The 14,950-nt window shown below is 38.0% G+C and overlaps 1 protein-coding gene and 1 pseudogene across 1 annotated transcript in view; one reads left to right on the forward strand and one right to left on the reverse strand.

The window, feature by feature from the left end:
- Positions 1-14,950, reverse strand: part of ERC2 (ELKS/RAB6-interacting/CAST family member 2) — a 1,669,968-nt gene that overhangs the window by 1,088,997 nt on the left and 566,021 nt on the right. Inside the window, exon 6 of the mRNA XM_006862059.1 lies at positions 8,172-8,339. Coding sequence (XP_006862121.1) covers positions 8,172-8,339 — 168 coding nt within the window. The remainder of the gene's footprint in view (positions 1-8,171; positions 8,340-14,950) is intronic.
- LOC102814420 lies at positions 10,483-11,673 on the forward strand (annotated as a pseudogene).

The raw sequence follows: 14,950 nt of genomic DNA on the forward strand, positions 1-14,950 counted from the left end.
CTAAGACTTGTAGCATTCACCATAAAATGTACACAGAGGACCCATGTTGGTGCAAATAGGCCAAGAAACAAAGACATATAAAACACATTAATTTCTGCATGTAACAATCACATTTTAATTGTCAAGCTTGTTTTTTATGATTAATCCTGAAGACTGACGACCCAGTTAGCCTTCTGGTTGTTTTCTTGCCCTGAGTTATATGTGACTCAGAGGCAGAAAATGCTGCCACAGTCTCATAAAACACCTCCTCCTCCACCGCCTCCCTACACAGCCTCCTTGAAAAGGGATCATCACTGCCACCATTCAAAATGCACCCAATGTTTGACATTTAAATACAGTACATGTTCACCATAGAAAAATTTCAAAGTCATCTGGATCCCTGACACTCAGAGAGTCATAGTCATGTACTGTGGTCTGTGTTTTACTCTTTTCCCCTACTTGTGTGTACATATGCATGAACTTGTGGATGTTGGTGTGTATTGTGTAATAATAAACATCTACAAAAATTAGAATCAAATACCATACAATACACACTTCCTAATATGCTAGGATTCTATACTTCTTTGCAAATGGCACTCTCCCTAGAGTATGGGCCTTGTCCTTGGATATCATGGCCTTAAAATGTTATGATGAGGATTTATGCCTCAGAGTATTTATTCTTATCCCCATTATGACTCAGCATAGGTTTGTTCCAAGTAAGCATTTTTTATTTTTTTACTGTTTTATTGTGAATTATGTGATAGTTTACATAGGAGAATATTAGCTTTACATTTATCCTATCGTATATCATTACATTGCCATGGTTACAATCCCCTCCATGTATCATCAACTAACCAAAGGGTACACCCTGCAAGCCTGCCCCTTGGTTGTCAGCACAGAGCCCGTCTTCCTCTCTGGATCTAGAGTTACCAGCCGCTCCATCTCTCCATGTCATTGTTTCTTTAGTAAGCATTCTTGAAGGCTTAGTGAACTCACACCTCTATAAAGAGTGAATTATAATACTTACCATAAACTTTGCTCTGAAGATTAAAGGAGATAATATAGTCAGCTCCCTGACATGAAGAAAGCCCTACATCTTCTGGGGTGCTTTTGGGGAATGTTAGATTACTAATTAGGAGTTCAGGGTGTAGAACACCAGACCTTGCCACTCATCATTGCATGACCTTGAGCAAGTTACAATTCCTCTGTGTCTACTGCCTCATTTTAACAGTGGGGGTAATAATACCAAGTTATAAGCCACATTTGAAATTAAGTATCACATGCCAAACACAGTTCCTGGAACTCAGATAACACTCTCAAGACATTTCATAGATGTTCGTGTAATAAAATTAAATTTGAACAATGCCAAGGCCATCTGCTCCTGGGACCATGGGTCTTCAACTGCCAAGCACTTTGTGCACTGTAGATGCTCAACAAAATCATCCAATGAAACCTCACTCATTGAAACACTTTGAGAGAAGAGTCTATTTTAGTGCACATGATTTTGAAAGTCAATTACATATTTTCAAGTATATGCAATAGTTCCTGACATTATCAAGCTAGGTGAGCCTGTAATCTCATAAATATGACCTTCTTTATTAAAATTATTTAATAAAAAATAAAGACAACATTAACAGAGTAATCACCTTAACAATGTTGTTATGTTGTTTTTAAATGCCACTGAGTCAGTTCCAACTCATAGTGACCCTGTACAGGGATTCTGAGGAGTGGCTGGTGAATTTGAACTCCCGACCTTTCGGTTCAAACTAGTCCAGTGCATTATCCCATAGTGTCACAGTAGGACTCAATTACAAGACACATGAATGAGCAAACAGTCTTCCAAGGAGCTAAATATTTAGTTCTTTGCATCTTCTTTCCTTCTTTTATGTGCCTGCTTTTAAACAACAGAAGAATGATGAAAGTTAATTAAGACTATTAATGATTACCATGCAGTGATAATAGAATCATGGAGAGTTTATGGCATTATAAACCAGTTATCAATCACATACCTACATATGCAATAAATGTTTGCTTGATGAGGGCAGGAATCTTACTTGGCACATAGAAGACATTAAAAAACTACATGGAATAAAAAAATGCCTGAAGTCTACAGATACGGGCCCTTACCATGAGGTCCATGGAAATGCTTTAGGTTAACTATAAACAACCTGAAATTATATATGTCATTGTTTGTAAATATAGGTATGTATGTACTAAGGTGAATTTTTCCATGGAGTGGGTCTATGGGCTGTATGAAATTCTCAGATATACTGATTATATTCAAAATGAAAAATGCTATGGAAGCTTGCTATGTAGTTGCCACAAACCTAAACTAATAATTATTAGCAATAGTGTATATATAACTGTTATTCCATGTGTGGCTCTTTGCCTATGTGAATTTTGAGATTCTATTATCTGTTGATTAACAACAACTCCTTAGACCAGGATGTGGGGAATGTCAGACCCACAAAACCATTTGGTCTAGACCTGCCAAGACAACTGCAGCTCCAGCCACCACATTCATGGTGGTAGTGGTGTGCTGTGGAGTTTGTTCCAACTCATAACGACCTTGCATAGGTTTTCCGAGGCTGTAAATCTTTATGGGAGCAGAAAGAAAGCCTCATCTTTTTCCTGTGGAATGGCTGGTAGTTTTGATTTACTGACCTTGAGGTTAGCAGCTCAACTCGTAGCCACTATGCTACCAACGCCCGTTAGCCATCACATTAGGGGTGAGTTAATTAAATGTTTGACCAAATAAAGCAGGTTAATTTTTAAGTGGGTAATTTCATACGGTCAGTGAATGATGTTACAAAGTTTGACAGGAGAAAGTTTCCCCATCCCGGTCTTAGATAAATAGAACACTTTGCTGACTTCTTTGGTACAGAAGTGAGAATCATATATCACTGTAATATAACATCTTCCAAAAACCATGCACAAGAGTTGCTACACCTGGCAGTTTGGCAATCATACTGGAATAAGGAAAAGTATCAGAAAACACAGGCAAATCTCTTCATTTTAGAATAGAAGGAAACAGATGATCACTGACATAGTATCGTCATTCTCCATATCACACTAAGACATAAAAAGGTGATTCAATTGGAATCCATAAATCTGAACTGTCTAACCCAGACATCAAAATCAAAGGAGAGTTAAAAATGCTGAACAAGAAACAGAGAGACATTTAGGTTCAACTTCCCCAAACACTTCTCATACACAACAGTAGCTGACAATAAAATAACAAAAACAATGATGATACTCAATAAATTTTACATCTATAACCCTTTACTATCATGCTTTTGTGGTGCTGTAAGATAAGTACTAGACAGTAAAGTCAGTTTGAACTGTAATGTTGGTGGTTCAAACTCACCAGCCACTCCTCAGAAACCCTATACTAAATCACTGTGAGTCAGAACCAACTCCATGGAACTTTACAACATCATCATCATCAATGAGGAATACCAGTGTGGTGCTGTAGGATAAGCAGTGGACTGCTAACCACAAGGTCAGCGGTTCAAATCCAAGAGCTGCTCATCAGAAGCCCTGTATAGGGTGGCTGTAAGTTGCAACTGACTCCATGGCACACAGCAACATCATCATCTACACACTTTTCACATACAAGTGCCAGTCACAATGGCTGCCATTTTACAGGTCAAGAAACAAGAGGCTCGGAGAAGTTCATATAATGTCCATGAGACACAGTTACTGACAAACTGTCAAGCCAAGGTTCAGGTCACCAACAAACAAGAGAATTGATAGTGGAAGAGGTACTGGAACGACATTGTACCCACTTATAGAAGAGACACAGCCAAGTCACTCAGCTGTGGTACAGAGGGCTGTGTCTAGACCATCAGCCCTATGTTGGCTACGCAGAGTGACCCACTGGCCAGGAGAGATTGGTGCCGTAGCTGCCCTTGCTGGATCTCTTCTCTGTGTGAGTAAAGCATGGTGATACTGCCTAGGTGTATTCCAGCTGTACTCTTTGTTGCAGACCCCAGAACTTGGCCTGACACTTATTAAGTGGGGAGGCTTATTCACGTACACACATTTCCTACTTCTAAATACTATGCTCTTCACGTAACATTACACTTCAGATCACAGAATAATTTCTAAGCCTTTCTTCTTTGATATACTTTCTGGATATATTGACAATTATTCATTGAAATCCAGAAAAAAACAAGGTACTAAAGAAGGTCAAATCATTCTTATGCCTACTGCAGCAGAATTCGTGTGTTGGTGGTAGGGTACATAAGAAACATCAAGGAACAAACAAAATAAGCAATTCAGTCTTAGGGTCCTTTGAAGCTATTTTAAAAAGTAAAATGTTATGTTAAGAGCTATGTGGTGTATCTGTGTGTATGTGTATAATTATTATTCCAATGATTTATTGCACACATGTCAAAGAGCATGTGGGCATATATACGAGTTAAAACAAACCAACCCAGGAGCCAAGCCACACAGCCGCAAACCCAGACAACTAGCTTCCACCCCTTACCCCACCCTTCACCCCACCAGCTCCCAAAGGCAAATTCTTGGTAGTAAAAACCTTCATTGCTGAGATGAACTATTCAGCCATTAACATCTACCATGTTCTAAAAGAGTAGGCAAAACCAGTCAAAGGCAAAGAGATTGCAAAGAAACCAACTGGGTGCCTCCTGCCCTAGAAAGAACCCTTCTGTTTTGGCAGGAATTGTCAGGAATGACTCACGAGCTATTACATGCACCCTCCTCCAAGGATGATCACTGAATCTTTCCTATGAATTTAAATACATGTCTTTTATTGTAGGGTACAATGAGACATAACGTACCTTCTCTATTAAAATGCTCACCCACAAGCCCACTGCAGGTTAGGTGGTGGTGCTGTTTAGTGCCGATGAGTGGGTTCTGAGTCATAGTAAGCCTGTATATGGTTTCCAAGGAGTGGCTAGTGGGTTTGAACTGCTAACTTTGTGGTTAGCAGTCCAGTGCTTTTCTAATAGCACCACACCAGGACTCCAAAGTTTAGGTAGGAAGACTCTTACTTCCTTCTGCTTCTCTGAAAGAGACTTGTGGGTTAATGCACTGGACTGCAAAGTCAGCTTGAACCACAAGGTTGGCAGTTCAAGCTCACCAGTCGCTCCTTTGAAACACTACACAGGGTCATTACAGGTCAGAACTGACTAGAAGGTATTTAGAAACAACAACACCCTACTGCCAAGAATCCCTTGGCTGTGATCCAACAATTTGAGCAAATTTCAGGATAGTTTCCTCCAAGAGACGGACATTAGGTAACTTTCTCCATTTTCATTTTCAAAGAGATCTTAAAAGGAAAAACTAAAGGCCAAAGAAACCTCCTTGGGTGTTTCCAGCTGATAAAATCATTAATCTCACATTCCTAACTACAAAGCAGGTGATTAAAAATCATCTCACTTTCTCTGCACATGGAGCATAATCATTCCTACTTCAAAGCACTCTGTTCTCTATTGGGTCATTTTAATAATTAAACTTGGGATGGAAACTAACCATATAATGTCACCACTATCTTTCTTATGAAACCTGGATAGGTCTAGTTGAGACTACAATGAATTTGAGAGAGGTGAAATGGGAGGGAGAATAAGAAAAGGGAATGTGGCTGGGGGAATTCTGTACTCACTGATGAAAAGCTATGAGAGAAAATATCCTTCCAAATTGGCTCTAACCTTCTGGCAAGGAACCATCAAGAGATCTGACTACCTGTCTGGCAGTATATCAGCAGTGTATCTTGTGTCTCAAATTTTCTCCTATGCAGCACACAGCAATACAATCAGTTGCTTTTTAAATAACCACACTGAAGAAAAACTAGTGCTCTAACACAGGAATCAGAAACTTATCTAGCCCTGCTCGGAATAAGACAGAGAGAGGATGAACCAGGCATTCTAATTCCCAGTCAACCCTTTCCCAAAGAATCCCAGTATTAGGGGTTGGCAATTTTTGTTGTAAAGGGTTAGATAGCAAATAGGTTCGGCCTTGTGGACCATACACGCTGTTACAACTATTCAACTCTACCGTTAGTTATACCATAATGCAGTCATAGATAACATGTAGATGACCAGGCACGGCTGAGCTCCAATAAAACTTTGTTTACAAAACAGATGGAGGGTCAGCTGTAGTCCACAGTCCATAGCTTGTCAACATCTATTCTAGACCAATGCTAGATAATGGAAATGTTCTACAGTTTTGCTTCTAACACTGTAGCTATTTCTAAGAAACAGCTGCCAATCAGGTATTTTGAGCCTATTATGTACTCCAAGGGAGAAAGATGAGGTTTTCTGATCCTGCAAAGTTTTACAGCCTTGGAAAAGCTATGAGTCAAAACTAATTCCATGGCACTTAACAACAACAACAAACTTCTTGAGTCTGAAAATGATCTAATATGCAATCAAGATGCCTTGAAAATTACTGGCTATTAGAATGGAAAAGTTGGAAACAAAAAGAAAGAATCAGGAGTTGGAAAATATGGTCTTGGTGATAGAAACTATGCTGGAGATCACATGATCAAACGGAGCAAGACAATGGCTTATTCCTTGCAAATACTTTTTTCAATAACATACACGTGGACCTTGCCAGATGGACTGCAAAGGAATTAAATTAAATATATCTGTGACAAGATTCAACAGAGAAGCTCAATATTATCAGTGAAAACAAGTGCAGGGGACAACTGTGAAACAAACCACTAACTGCTCATATGCAAGTTCAGACTGAAGTTGGAATTAAAATAAGTCCACTAAAGTCAAAATATGATCTTGTATATATTCCATCTTAATTAGGAGATCATATCAAGAGTAGATTTGATGCATGAGACACTAATGACCAAAGACCAGAAGAGTTGTGGGATGACATCAAGAATATCATACACAAACAAAGCAAGAAGTCATCAAAAAGGCAGGAAAGAAAGCAAAGACCAGAATGGATTTCAGAGGAGACTCTGAAACCTTCTCTTGAGCTTGGAAAAAACTAAAGCAAATGGAAGAGAAGGGGAAATAAAAGAGCTGAACAGAAAATCTTAAAGGGCAGCACTAGAAGACAAAGTCAAATATTGTAATGAAATTTGAAAGTGTAAAGGGGCTGAGTCAAATCCATGACAAGCTCTGTAGTCTGCTTTCTTTCTTCTCTGGACACTCTACTGCAACTTTTCCTAGTAAAATTGCACTCAGCAATCTACTGACTCCTGAGGCAAAGCTGGACCTCCCCATTAATGACTCCTCAAAAAGTGTAATCTTCATGGCTAACAAAAGCCCAGAGGGAACATGCATCCTGATGAGACTCCCTTCTCCTAAAGTAATCACATGACACACTGCATCAACACAAAAGACAGGGCGATTTACCACCTTCTCTGCTAATACCTACATATGGTAACTTAATTTTGGATAACTGTTTTATTTACACAATCACTACTTTGTGCTTTGCATCTCTTCTGAGAGTCAAGACATAAACTAATGAAAATAAGCAAGGAGATATAATAGTAACATGTATTTGTTTTTCTTCTAAAAATGAATAAGAAACAACAAACCAGCATTTTCTTTATGACACACATAAAATCTTCATTGGGAAAATGAATCCTGAAAATTGAGGAAATGTCTTTGGGAACTAAGAAACCCTTAGAACAGTACATACCAGGAAGGGGAATGTATATAGATACACAGAAAAATAAGGTAAATGATATTCTCTCTCTCTTTTTTTTTTTTAAATAAAATGAACCCATTCCAAATATAATTCCTCATCTGTGATTCCCAAATTCAAAAGACTGAAAATCTGGTTCCTAAATTCCAGACTCTAAAAAATGGGTCCCAAATTCAAAAGACTCTAGAAATGGCTTCCCAAATTCAAAAAGCTCTAAAAAGTGTGAAGCAAACAAATTCCTTTGATGATATAATCTAACATAGACAACAAAGATTACTTGTAAAGTCCTTATTCTGCTTCAGTGTGAGAATTCTTTCTCTGAAAAAATATCATTATGTTGGCTTATGGGTGTTGCTATAGTTCTGCTGGGAGTATTATACCTCTATAATACATGCAATGTATCTTTTACCTTTCCAAAATCTTCAAATATCTAAATTCCAAAACACATCTGACCCCAAAAGTCAGGATAAAGGATTTTCTAAGGATGGGTGTTTGGGTAGGACATGTTCTAAAAGCTGAATGTGTCTGCTGCCTGCAATGCGGACACATTACCTTACCTCAGTCTGAAGTATGGCAGCTCTCTGTTCTTTGGCAGTAAGTGACTCTTTAAGCACTTCAATGTGTTGCTTGCAATCTGAATTTTGATTGCTAAGGGTTTCAAGCTTTGTTTGTAAGGCAAGAAGTTCTGACTCTTTCTTTGAAAGTTCCTGTTTCAGTTGATCGATCTGTAAAACAAGAAAATTACAAGATATTAAAATCCACTGCTTCTAATACCTTTACATTTGGGAACTACCAAATACTCTTGATTTTCAATTGCCAACAAGCATAAAGGCAGTATCATGAATTTGCTTAAAAAGATAGATGTGGGTGTCACACACAATCTTAACACACTGAGATTTTTGAAGGTAGCTAAATCTGTATCTGTAGACTTTTATGTTTTTGTCCATTTGGTAGGAGCTATACTAAATGGCCTCTGAAGATGACCTCTGCTGATTCCTTCCTACTTCTACTCAATGATACTACTTCTCACAATGAAAAGTTGGAGTCAATTTACCCTCTTCAAAAACCTGGGCTGGGATGTGACTTTTGGCATTGATCAGTGTAATACAGAAAAAGAGTCACCACACCTGTTCCCAACCTAGCCTTTAGAATGACCTGTTTTCTTCTTCTCGTAAGCCAGTCATCATATGAATAGTCCAACCAACCTGAGACTACTGTACTAAAAGACGATAGTCCGTATCAGCCACATGGAAGGTTACGCAGAAGCAGAGATGCTTGGTAGTAATGATAATCTTTATGTGGCATCACTAAATTTGAAGTTTGCTTTAGCTTTTTGTAGACACTCTTTGGGGCATAAGAAAACTGCCTCATATTCCAGCTTTGTTAAGAGGTTGTTTTTCATTAATGAATGCTTAGTAATATCAAACATTTTTCTGTACCTCAAAACTTATTATGGTTTTTCACCTTTAATATGTTATTGCAGTAAATTACATTTAAAAAACGAAATAAAATGTTAATCTCCCCAACATTATTATGAACAAGTCCACTTGGTTATTATGCACCATATTTTGTATGTGTTGCTGGATTCAGCCTGTTAAAATTTTGTCAGTATTTTTCATTGATACCTATAAGTAAGATTTTCCAGTCTGTCCTTGTCAGGTTTTAGTATCAATGTGACCTCCCAAATGAATTGGGAATACCTTAGTTACTTACTGTTACTAAAACAGAAGTAAATGTAGACGGCGTTAACAAACAGAAATATATTCTATGACAATTTAATAGTTTAGAAGTCCAAAGTCATGGTGCCAACTCTAGGAGAAAACTGTCAGCTCTGGAGGAAAATTCTTGTTTGCTTTCAACACCTGTGGGCCTGGCAGCCCTTGAGATCACCATGTATCTTGCTTGGCATCAATCTTTCTGGGGTCTAGGAGGCTCTAAGCACAAGGATCCCAGGTCTACAGTGAACAGTCAGCTCCTGGCTCTTCTTCCTGTATGGTCCCCAGGTCACTCTTCCCTTGGCTATTTCCCTTTCCTTTTATAACTTTCTAGATAAAAGGTGATGTAGGACACACCCCAGAAGCACTCCCCTGATATTGGATCAGGGCTTTCACCTGAATAAGGGTTTGTATTCTACTTTGTTTACCTTACGGTTGACCTTATTGTTGACCACTTCAGATTACATCATCACATAACTCTTAAGCCACTAAGAATCATTGCCCAGCCAAGCTGATTTATATTTGGGAGACAGAGAGTATTCCTTCTTTTTTAGTATTCTAAAATCTCTGGTAGCATAGTCATTATGAATCGGGCTGCTAACCTCAGGGTTAGCAGTTTGAAACTACCAGCTGTTCCACGGGAGAAAGATGAGGCTTTCTGCTCCTGCGAAGATTTACAGCCTGGGAAACCGTGTACAGAGTCACTATGAGTCAGAATCAACTCTATGGCACATAACCACCAACCAATATTCATTTGATATCACCAGCAAAACCATGTGGACCTACTAGTCATTTTTTCCCCCTAAATATGGTTACTTATGGTACTTCTGGAGTTTGGCCGCTACTGAGCGGGAATGGCGCAGCTGCAGGACCGGGAGGCCTGGTGCGATTTTTGGAGGGTCCTTCGCGTTGTCTCTTGTATTCGAGCCACCACGTGGGTGCCAGATGTGGGGGTCTGAGACCAGTTCAGACCACTGCATGGGTTACTCGAAGGAGAGGTGTTGTTGAGTTGGTTCCGATTCATAACAACCATATGTACAACAGAATGAAACATCACCCAGTTCTGTGCTTTCCTCATAATCATCGCTACTGCAGTGACTCCTTTGTCTCGGAGAGAATATTCACATAGAATTCCAGAATCTGCAGCAAAGAAATGGACTCAGGGGTGTTTGATGATGTGGCCGTGGACTTTACCCAGGAAGAGTGGGCTTTACTGGATCTTGCTCAGAGGAAACTCTACAGAGATGTAATGAAGGAAACCTTCCGAAGCTTGACCTCTGTTGTTTATCAACAGGATAATAATGAACAGAGAATACTGGAATTGACGAATGACTACTCATGTTCTATGTTGAGCGAATTCTGTGGTATCGAAGTCAAGCACAATGATCAGGAGAAGCATGAGAGAAGGCATACACTAAAGATCCTCCATGAAAGTAAAGAAGGTAGTCAGTGTGGAATACCTTTCAAGCAGATTGCAGATCTTATCAGGCGCAAAAGAGTTCTTGCTAGAGTATATTCTGACTGCTGTGCGTGTGGAGACTCCCTCATGGATCGTTCATCATGTAATCATCACATTTCTCATACTGGATGCAATAGCTATCTGTGTAAAGGATGTGGAATGCCATGCATTTGTTCCTCCGACCTTAGAATTCATGCAACAGCTCTTACTGACGAGAAAGGGGAAGTTATTGGTGATGCCTTGACTCTTACTGAACATAAAATAACTCAACGTGGAAAAGACTTCGGTTGTTCCTCATTTCTTGGTAAACATTTAAGAGTTCACAGTAGAAAGAGGCCTTATGAATGTAACGAATGTGGGAAAGCCTATACATGTGCCTCATCCCTTCAGAAACATGAAAAAACTCACAGTGGACTGAGGCCTTATGAATGTCAAGAATGTCTGAAAGCCTTTAGATGGCGTTCAGTCCTCACTCGGCATTTAAGAATTCACAGTGGAGAGAGGCCTTATGAGTGTAAGCAATGTGGGAAAGCCTTCACTCAGTCCTCAACCCTCAGGAATCAATTAAGAATTCACAGTGGAGAGAAGCCTTATGAATGTAAGGAATGTGGGAAAGCCTTTAATCGATCCTCAAACCTCAATAAACATATGAGAACTCATAAAGCATAGAAGCCTTATGAGTGTAAGGAATGTGGGAAAGCCTTTAATTGATCCTCAAACCTCAATAAACATATGAGAACTTACAGTGCATAGAAGCCTTATGAGTGTAAGGAATGTGGGAAAGCCTTTAATCGATCCTCAAACCTCAGTAAACATATGAGAACTCAAAGTGCATAGAAGCCTTATGAATGTAAGGAACTCAGTCTAATTGTTCCTCAGCCCTAACTAAGCATGAACTCAAAGAGCGAGGCCTTATAAATGTGTTGACTGAAGGAAAGTCTTTAGTTGGCCCTCAGCCTTCACAGAAGAGAGAGGCCTCATAGAAGGAAAGAGGGAAATCCTTCACTTCCTTTTCCACCATTTGAAACCAGGTGAAGATACACTGAAGAGCCGTAGCATACATATTACACATGTGACTGAGCCTATGAATGTAAAAGACAAGGAAAGCCAAGAGTGTCCATTCTTCCTTAGGACTTCTATGAGACCTCGCATACTGGAGAAACTGCAACAATAAGTAAAGAACTTGTAGCACATGAATTTGGACAACTATCAAAATGTAATTTTAGATCCATTGTATAACAGTTTTCTTTATTACAAAATCTCATCAACCCTTGGTGTCTCAACTGTGTGTGTGTGTGTGTGTGTGTGGTTTTTTTCAATCAGTATTTTTAGTTTTAATACTTTTTACACGTTATAAAAGAGACTGTTCTCATTGCAGAAATATTTGATTTTGACAGAAATTCCTCAGAAAAATTAAAAATCACTCAGAATTCCACTGCTTTAATGATTTTGAGTGTTACTGAATCTGGATTATCCAATGTGTATAGTGTTTGGTATTACCACACTTTCTTTTTTTCTTATCACCCACAACTGTTACAATCCCTGCTTTGCTCAGGAAGAAACTGTACAGAAAATGCTAACTCACAGCCTATCATTTCAGAGGAATGGACCTCTGAAACGGTCCTGTGAGAAACAGGATTTTTGTTGAAGGAGAGCTCACACTGGGGATACATAAAGATGGGCCCACACAGACATGTAACCTAACTTAGATGCAATGGGGGTTTGGTCTAGCGTAGGTATATAATTTGTATTTTGATACTGTCCTGTGTTGGTTAGTTTTGTGGTCCCAGGAGAGTATACTTAGCCAGTTGAGGCTCTGCTTGCTGGACTGTGGCATATAGGTGGCAGCTGCTACACTTGGGGACATGCCTGGTAAAGGGTCTAGAGGTACATACAGAGCTCTTCTACCTCACAGTGAAATGGAACCCTCCATAAGTTCTCATGCAAGAAGCTTGGGAAATGGCTGTACGTAAAAATTCATCTGACTGAACCTCTCACTAGCACACAATTCCTTTTCAACATCATCCTATGGAAATTCTTGGGCACTGTGATGGTGTACCTCAATAACCGTGGTAGATTATGGGAATAGTGAAAGAGGAAATGATATCAGTATCCAAGAGGAAGGAAGTTTTCCGATAAAGGGAATTTGACATAAACTTGGCTACATGTCACAATATTGTACTGCCTGTAACTAAGTTTCTTCTAAAAAATTCAGTTCACAGAAGGAGAAGCAGTCGGCTTAAGACATACATGATAGGCAGGGTCTAAAAAAGGGTATGTGTAATGATGGCTGTTCTAGAAAATTTACATCTAACTGAAAAATTTTCCTTTAGAAACCTGTCCCAAAGATGAGACTAAGTGATTATTTTCACTCCTTTACTTTCAATAAGTTATTTTTTCTGTCATTGTTCATTATCATAACAGTTTGGTGTTTTGTTTTGTTACTTCAAATGTAAACTTAAAAAAGAAAAATGTAGTTTGCTTTTAGAATGTATAGTAGTATGAGTTTTGACTAAAATATCAAGTCATAAAACTGATACCAAAATGAAAATCTGAAATAGTTCTTTTGTTCCTCCAGATCATTCTCTTGCTACACCACTTTGTAGACCTGAGTCCCTGACTCCTATCCCTATACTTGTTATACTGTATATAGTGTTTTACAGTCTGGTTCCTGTCATTTAGTGGAATGAATTTTAGCTCCATCTATAGTGAATGTATCGATAGTTTGGTCCTTATATTGCTGTGCTGTTTGTCACTGTAAAGATATAGCACAGTTTCTGTATTCATCAGGTTAAGAATATTTAAATTTCCAGGGTTTTTGTCCTTTCAAAGAAACTGCTGTAAACCTTCATGCGCAGGGTTTTATGTGAACATAAGAATTCATTTTCCTTATCTCTATTCCTGTAAGTGGGATTGCTATGTATATGGTAAGTGTAGGAGTCCTTAATAAAAAATACATATATATATATGGTTACTTATTAAAACCATTTTTGATCGTCATAAGATTATTCACATGTCTAAATCTTTGAGTCAGTTCTGAGTAGTTTCATGTTTCTAAGAATTTTCATTTGATCCATATTTTCACGTTTACTAGCATATAATTGTGCATAAAAGTCTTATTTTCCTGATCTGTATGACATCTATGATTATATCACCTCTCACATTCTTAATATTCATAATCTGTACATTCTCTGAGATTCCTTGATGAATCTCACATAAGGGCCTATAAATTGAATAATCTACTCAAAGAACCAATTTTTGCCGTGTCAATCATTCTATTTCATTTTTATTTTCTATTTCATTAATTTCTACTAATATGTTTTAAATTATTTTGTTCTGCATTCTTTGTATTTCACAACTTCTTAAATTGGATGTGTTTGTTAAGTGCTGTTGAATGTGTTCTGACTCATAGTGAACTTGTGTAGAATTTCCAAGGTGTGGCTGGTGAGTTTGAACCACTTACTTTGAGGTTCAAACAGACCTTGAGGTCTACTGCTTAATCCTAGAAAGCCATACCAGGGCTAATTTTAGCCTTTCTTATTTCCTCATATGTACAAGCCTTAAAAGGAAAAATTTCTTTTTCATTATCACTTTAACTCCATCTCACTCATTTGATATGGAGTATTGTCATTCCTGTTCAGCAGCACAGATTTTATAATCTCAATTATAACTTCTTTAACCCACAAATAATTTAGAAAAGTTTATTAAATTACAAGTATATGGGCATTTTCTAATTTGTTTTTTAATCTTTTGTATTTCTAATTTATTTTGTAAGCAGAGAATAGTATATGTTTGATACCAATCATTCAGCATTTGATGTGTCATGCTTTATGAAATATAAAGTCAATTATCATAAATTTACTCTTATATCATATGGTTGAAAACAATACGTTTCCAACAATTATTCTATATATGCACATTCAATAACACTTTTATTTGGGTTCTTTAAATCTTCTATATTTGGATTTTTAATCTGTTTCATTTGTTCATTAATAAGATGTTTAGTTAAAAACATCTACTATGATGATGAACTAATTCATCTCTCCTTGTAGGTATGGCCATTTTTAGCTCTAAAATTGGTTTATTTGCCGTTAAGTCTACAACAGTTTTCTTTTCTTTTTTTTTAACTGTATACGATAAACACTGTACTACAAGATTGGCA

The sequence above is a fragment of the Chrysochloris asiatica genome, unplaced genomic scaffold (assembly GCF_000296735.1).
Source record: "Chrysochloris asiatica unplaced genomic scaffold, ChrAsi1.0 scaffold00046, whole genome shotgun sequence".
Classification (NCBI taxonomy): Eukaryota; Metazoa; Chordata; class Mammalia; order Afrosoricida; family Chrysochloridae; genus Chrysochloris; species Chrysochloris asiatica.